General features: G+C 35.0%; 1 protein-coding gene across 1 annotated transcript; it reads right to left on the bottom strand.

Annotated features, from left to right (window-relative positions):
* On the bottom strand, positions 1,431-7,605 carry LOC109829177 (uncharacterized protein At4g37920, chloroplastic). The gene is made up of 6 exons (XM_020396322.1): positions 7,374-7,605; positions 5,772-6,169; positions 5,387-5,555; positions 4,014-4,258; positions 2,006-2,193; positions 1,431-1,897 (listed from the first exon to the last, which is right to left on the bottom strand). The coding sequence occupies exons 1-6, from the start codon at positions 7,495-7,497 to the stop codon at positions 1,738-1,740; spliced, it is 1,284 nt and encodes a 427-aa protein (XP_020251911.1). The 5' UTR covers positions 7,498-7,605; the 3' UTR covers positions 1,431-1,737.

The raw sequence follows: 7,728 nt of genomic DNA on the forward strand, positions 1-7,728 counted from the left end.
TCAGAATCCTCATATTACATGACTTGTGTATCTGGCTAAGAAATTGATTTGCTGATATATGATACAGGATGATACAGGGCAATGTTTCCTATGGGGTTGATGCGTGCAAGTTCTCCAAACGTATGTTTGGCTATTTCTAGTTCAAGGTGAAAATAGTGAGAATTATATTAACCAAGAATGCATTCATGGCCTCAGAGCCTTGATGGGGAAAAACAAAAATCCTATAGATGACACTATAAAAAGGGCTAAATACCCATATTGGTATTTTAATTCCACACCATTTAGCAAGAATGTATTTTAATGAGGTAAACCTACTTTAAGGTATTTTAATTGATTTAACTTACCAACAAGGTTATTTTTCTCGTCGGCGACCAATTTTTTGGCAAAAGTTCGTCACGTGTGTGGCATGTGATGACTTAAACTATTTTTTAGCTGCTGGTGTGGCACGAATTTTCTAACGTGGATAAAACAGTTGAGAGAATAAAAGAGGGGATTCAAGCTGGGATTGGTTGAGATTGGAAACTAGGGTTTATCAAATTGGGGCATTCAAGCTGAGATTGAGCGTGGAAGAGAAGGTATTATGTCGTCGTCATCAAGTTCAAGCTCTCGTTCTAAAGCAAGCAGGGTCAGTGGAAAATTGAGATCTCATGTAAGTTCAAGGTCTCGTTCTCCGAAAATCACCTTCTACATCAACTGAGGAACCACCATCATATGAAATCCCTGCAATCTATCTCCTTCAACTGCCTCCTCCAAGATTTCCCACTCTCTATTTCTCCCTCTCTTTCGTGTTCAAATTCTGAAAATAAAAAGGACGAATCTGTCCTATTTTTGGTGAATTGGGATTTTTAGAGGGTTAATTCCCGCCTTTAAACACTACAACGCCAGAAAATCAGTGTCACATCAGCAGCTAAAAATCAGTTTAAGTCATCACGTGCCACGCACGTGACGAGCTCTCGCCGAAAAGCTGGTCGCCAACGAGAAAAATAGCCCAGTTGGTAAGTTGAATCAATTAAAATGCCTTAAAACAGGTTTGCCTAATTAAAATACCTTTTTGGTAAATGGTGTGGAATTAAAATACCAATATGGATATTTAGCCCTATAAAAAGTCATAAAATAACATTTGTTCAAATATCAATTTTAAATTGTCACTACACAATATTGAGATATATCAGTGCAATCAGTTAAATATAGATGCGATAAGGATAGTGTTCTAACTCAATCACCAACTCTACGTATGTGCTAAAACGTGTGACACATTCTACTTTACCCCTGTATAATTTTTCTGTAGAGGGACTTAAGATTGTTCCTCTTGTTGGTTGTTTTCATTTTTCCTTCAAAATTCAAATTAAGTAAAATTAAATAACAACTTTGCTTCTGTTCTGCCTGATAATGTAAAAGAATGTATAAACAGCCAAGCATAAAGAGATTACTTAAAAAGAACGAAAGAAAATAAAAGAAAAGAAATATATGCTACAATCTCATCTTTATAACATGATACAATGCGATCTTCGTGCAACAATGCTGTATAAATACAAACATGCATGAGGCCATGATGATCTCTCTGTTACATAAACATAATACATATCTAGTGGGCATAAGGCGATAAGGTTACTGCATCCAAGTATGCAATTCTTCAGTAGCATCCTCACTGAAAGCAATATCTGCACACATGCACCATTCCTCAAATCTTGAGACTGCGTACTCTTGAACCAGAGGTGCCAATTTAAATTGTGAAAGCTAAAGAAATTTTTTCTCTACCAGCTTCTTCAGGTTCTCCATTTTCTCAATAACTTTCGGGTTCATCAAGTTTCTTGCTTCCTTTATAAGAGTTCCTTCTCTACTAAAATGGTAAGCATCCACGACTGTTCTCATCCATGTGTACAGCTCTTCAGGTGTTCTACAAATACAAAATAGATAATCAGAAAATATTTTATTTTGCTTCTAAAATCCCCAATAAATATACAAAAAAAAAACTGTTAAATTTTGCAGAGTTAAGTTTAGGTACGTGTACAAGCAGTCAACATCTTTCCCTTCCAGCTCTTGTCCAGGAGTAAATGCATCCTTCAGAGCACATAATTGTTCCTCTGGGTCCTCGATTGTGAGTAGATATTTAAGAATCCTGATTTCTTTTGGCATTAATCTCTGAAGATTACCTACAGCTGTCTTGTATAAATGATATAGTATGTCTTTAACCTGCATAAGTAGCACTTTATGTGTAAGTTCTAAAAGAAACAAACCATAATTGGATTAGTTACCAAACTTTTCCACGATTCTTATCATATTCATCAAAGAAAATGGTAATCACACTAGCCAAACTTTTTTCATGATATCACATATTCCTCCTATAGTTTATTTTTTCAATACCTTTCCCTCCAAAAGTTAATTTGCTAGCATTTTGATATCATATCATTTAAAATCGATCATATGCAAGTCACATGATCAGAAATTTTATTATTAACTGACTTCCGTCTTCCTTGGTCCATATTAAAGCCCACCCACTCCAATCCTTATTTCTGATCTAGCTTCAAAATATAATTCCATCTTAATTTTAATTTATTTCTAACTTCTAATACAATAGTACTGCTGGATACGTAACACTCACCGATAGATAGTTATATCCCTAGTGCCATGATCGAGAGAGATTATGTAAGTTTTTAAACTAAATTAAAACGACTTTATTAAGATATTATTTGCTAAGTTTTGTAAATATTGATTAACTCACAGATCAATGTTTTTGATGAGATTAAGGTTGATATAAATGAGCATATCAATGACATTCAGGATTCGACGGTGTTATGAATCTTTAATAGGATTAGACAGAGAATAGCAAACGTGTTCCATAAAAATCATGTCGACGAGTTTGAAAGCCGTGAGGACAGGTCACGCCAATTTGGTCAAGTGTACACACGAAGATGTAGGATAGGTCAAAGGGCGGCGCATGACAATGGAGCCGACACTACTCATAGCACGACGCATGTTGATGGAGCTGGCACTTCTCAGCCTCATACACAACCAGATACTTAGATCATCGAGGCTTATCAGCATGGACAGAGGGGGCAGGGATGGGGGGAGAGTGAGGGCCTGAGGGGAAATGGTAAGAGAGGGAGAGGAAGGAGAGTATTTTTGGGATGTATGTGAAATTTAACAGTATGATTATGAATTTCAAGAACGATATTGTTAGATTGTTCAAATTTGTTACTTTTGTGGATCGATTATTGTTTATATATGTGATTTTCATGTATATTGTTTGATTCATGGTTAAATTTTATGAATATTGTTGTAATTCAGTATATATGTGATTTTCGTGTGTATTGTTTGATTCATGTATATTGTTGTGAATGAGGCGGAAATTTCATGTATATTGTTGTGAATGAGGCGGAAATATTTATGTATATTGCTGTGAAATTTTTTCATGTATATAAAAAACATGCACACATTCTGTGCATGTATTTTGAAACCTGCAACTCCACGGGATTTTATGTTAAGCTTCATGGGATTTCAAGTCCCGTGAAGCTTTGGCTTCCCTAATAAAGTTACTAATGGGGGCTTAAACTTCACGGGATTTGAAATACCGTGAAGTTTTTGATGTTTTTTCGCCAAATTCGACCCAATTTAGCCAGTTGGCTGAAACTTGGTCGAATTTGGCAAATAGTTTCGACATAGGTCGTATTTTGCAAATAAGTTTCTAAACGGGTCTATTTTGAAAATTTGTCCCATATGTAAGTTATCCTAAAAAGAATACAATAAATAAGGATTTTCCCAAATTTACGTACAAAATGTGAGAGAGAAAGAAGGGGAAAAGAAGAGACTAAAATGCATTTTTTAAGTTTTCCATACATATTGAAAAAAAGTTGCATTTGAGAATATATTACCAGATATTGCTCCTAATTAAAAGACAAGAAAAGTAATTGCTTAAACCATTTACATTTGGGGTCAAATGCATCTGTACAATTAAATGGCTACAATTTTATGTGGCATAATTTTAAATTTCAACTTTTTCAACCATTTCATACCTCATCTTTCATCATATTTGATTCCTTGGCCGTTGACCAAGCTTTGCTGATCATCAACATCAGAGCAGAATCGAGCTGGTTCTTCTCTGCCAGGTTGTCAATCTTTTTGCATGCATCACTTATACTAGGAGAATTAATGATGTCCTGGAACTTTAACTCTGCAGCATTCAGAGCCTCGATGCTTTCTGTGGCAGTATCATATGCTTGCACGGCAGCTAGGCAAGCATTCCCAAGCTTTGCCAATTCTGATGGGAAACTTGCAACTGTTAAAAACTATAAATCCAATCTAAAGAGAGAAAAGTAATATACATTTAACAATTCTAGGATAATAAAATTGAACACAATTACTGGATATGTCAATCTATGAGATTTAAAAAAAAGATAGAAATCTACACGTATGCTCAAATACCAAATTGGTTGTGCTTCTATGTCCAGCTCCAATGTTATATACCATGTACAAAGAATTTTCACACAAGATCAATTCACAGGCTAATGAAACTTTACAGAAGAATCATTAACTAATTATCCATCGAAATGCCTATTAGACATAAGTAGTTATAAACTTAGGCAAAGGCCAGTCTTATGAACTTGCACAAGACAGTTTTACAGGTTTATTCTGCATACATGCTCTTATGTTTTTTTTTAAATAAAAGAAATGCACATTTCACCTAGGTTTTCTATGTTTCCTACATGACTCTACATCTGTTTTACTTCGCAGATAAGCCAATTTGCTATCCAGCTATCAGAGGAAGTTTAATTGTGAATTAAGAAAGAAGAAAAGAGAATAAAACAACAGAAAACAGGCAGAAAAAAAGGAAAAAGTATCAAAAATAAAAAAAATATAAACTAAACAGAGGAGGAGAAGAACCTTCATATGATACTGAAAATAAAAAGGAAATTGGACATAAAACAAAGGGAAAAAATAAGGAAAATCTTTGTGATTCAATGCTTGAAGAACTTTGGGTTTTTTTTCGGTATATACCCCTTGAAATGCCCCACAAATATAGAAATAAACCCCAGATTATAGGGTTTACAACATTGGCCCTCCCGTCATCTTCCATCTGATTTTGAGCAGTAGAAGTGACATTCTTCTAAAATATGAAATATTTGAGAGGTACATATCTAAAAGATGCTTAAAATACAAATGCAATAATCAATTAACAGAATATAAAAGGACATTCTCTTTTATTTCAAATGAACAGGGACAAATTTATAAGGATCTCTATGATTTTCTGAATTTTGTTTTAAAAATGAAAGACTGAGGTGTATATATCAAAAACACAAGAAAATTTCCCTCACATTATGGGATCTACCATATAACTAAATTTGAAGGAAACATGGTGCAAAATGCAAATGGATACATCCACTCTTACCATTTTGCTGTACAGGATTCTCATAATATGATTCTGCAACAGTATGAAGATGCACAAAGAATTCTTTTGTGAAATCTTTCCGGCGCTTAGCAACAATAGCACTGATTTCAGTAGGCGCTTCCTTAATCATTTCAAGAAGTTCCTCATGCCTTTGTACATCCTCGTCTATCTGGCATATTGGCAAAAATGGAGTAATTATAAAAATAATCAAATAATTAATAATTAAAAAACTTTTATTTTCATTATAAATGAACGACTTAGCATATGCACCAAAAAGCTCTATTTTTTATACCGGTGTATAGATATATGCAACCAAGGCATAAGTTGAAACTAAGGGAGAGCAAAATACTTAACACAGATTTTGGATTTGGAATATTTGACACACCTCCTTGAGTTTTCTGTTGAGTCGAAGAAGTTTGTGCTTCATTCCTGGATCACTCTCTGCATCTGCTCTTTCCTGACATCGGTTGTAAAAATGAGGCCTAATGTTGTTCCATTCCGTGCTGAAAGCGAGCAATCTTCGCCAATCAGTCGTTGTAGGCTTATCAACCATAAATACTTCGATTAATTTATCACAGACTTTGACCATTTTATTACCACTTAAGTATTCAGGTTCATCTTTACCATCATCTAGGCTTTCATCATTTTCAGGGTTTTCATGTGCAGACCATTCTTCATGGTCTGATGACAAATCACTAGTTGATTCAAATGGTATAACTGTAGATTCTTCTGCCGCTGCAATGGACAAATTTCGGGGCTGACATGATGCAAGGGTAAAATGACCTGAAAATTACCATTTCACATTTCATCTACATCTAACTGATGTTTCAAAAAATTTAGCTAGATGAAAATGTTATTTTATCCATCAACATTTGACCAAAATAAGTTCAATAGATATAAGGAACAGAAAATTGGCCCAGCTTATTAAAATCTCTCCTACCATGCATTCCATGTGTTCAAGCAAAATCAATATTTACGATCAAGTAGCAAGAAACAACATAGACTTAACCAATATCTCTGATAGAAAATAGCTGCAATATGAACTGGCAGAAATTTTCTGGAAAAGGAATAATTCTTGCAATAACCAAATGCTTGATTATGCTATAAAGATCACAAATTTTCACAAAATATCTTCTAAGACACTAATCCTATAAACAAACAGTAACAGAATATAACTTCACTGTAAATAGAATGCTGCTAGCTGCTTCATCCCTCTCATTGACAACAAGAGGTCTCAATGATCACACTAAAAGATCAACATTCAAATTGGGTATGATGAACAAGAAAACCTCTCAGTAGCATATTACATTCTTTTAGATGAGGCCATCAGAATTATTTAACTTCAAGGCTGAACATGCCAAACGTAAGCCATTTCCTTCACATTTGGTACAGATGCACAGTAGGATACCACACTAATCCCCACGGAACAACATTAAATGGCTGTTTAGTTAATTGTATATGTAGTTACATGCAACTGAGATATTTAATTTTGGATCAGCAGTAGTTGCTTGTTTCACTGCAACTAATAAATATAGTTGAAACTAAATTTCCAAACAAGACTCACGCAGATTTAGAGGCAAGTCAGCGTCGTAATCTTTTTGAGTTGTGAATGAGATTTAAAACTTTAAATTGCAGCTAACCCCTAACAAAAGTCCAATAGAAACTGATACGTCAGCAAACAACTACAGTTCTAGCAGCAAATTGCAACATTTTAAAACTGAATCAAGCAAGTGTAACTACAACTGCATGCCACAACAGTAGCATTTAACTGAAATTGCCTCCAACTAGCATAATTCGATGAATAAAAGAGTCAAAAGAAGCACATTCTCTTTTAACACAGATTTAAATTTCTAATACACTGTAATAAAGCGTACTACAGACAAATTGGGAGCAAAAAGAACGCCAAGATTTGATCTTTCATAAATTAAACCAAGACCTAACTACCAAACCATTTGAGAAGAGAGAAGAGTGAAGAAATTTGTGTCACCTTTGATTCTATGACTGCGGAGAGAAACCGATGAAAGATTCTTCTGAGCGAGAGGCTGAAGCGATGAGGCTCTGACTGAACGATGAAGAATTCGAAGATTGAGAGAACAAGAAGCAATCGCCATGGTGAAGTAGCTATAATTATCCTGAATTTTTGGGGAAAACAAAAAGGGGAAATTGGGAAGGAGGGCTTTAGGGTTTTTGTACCGGGAGTGAAAATGGGGAGAAGGAAGAATTGCAATTAAGCCCGACCCGATCGAATCTGGGTTTGGATTTGAAGATACAAGTTCTCTGGATCTCTGCGAATAGAACTTCGGATGCAACCCGGCTCCGATAAGTGAAGAGGGAGTCCTACC

The sequence above is a fragment of the Asparagus officinalis genome, chromosome 1 (genome assembly GCF_001876935.1).
Source record: "Asparagus officinalis chromosome 1, Aspof.V1, whole genome shotgun sequence".
Lineage (NCBI taxonomy): Eukaryota > Viridiplantae > Streptophyta > Magnoliopsida > Asparagales > Asparagaceae > Asparagus > Asparagus officinalis.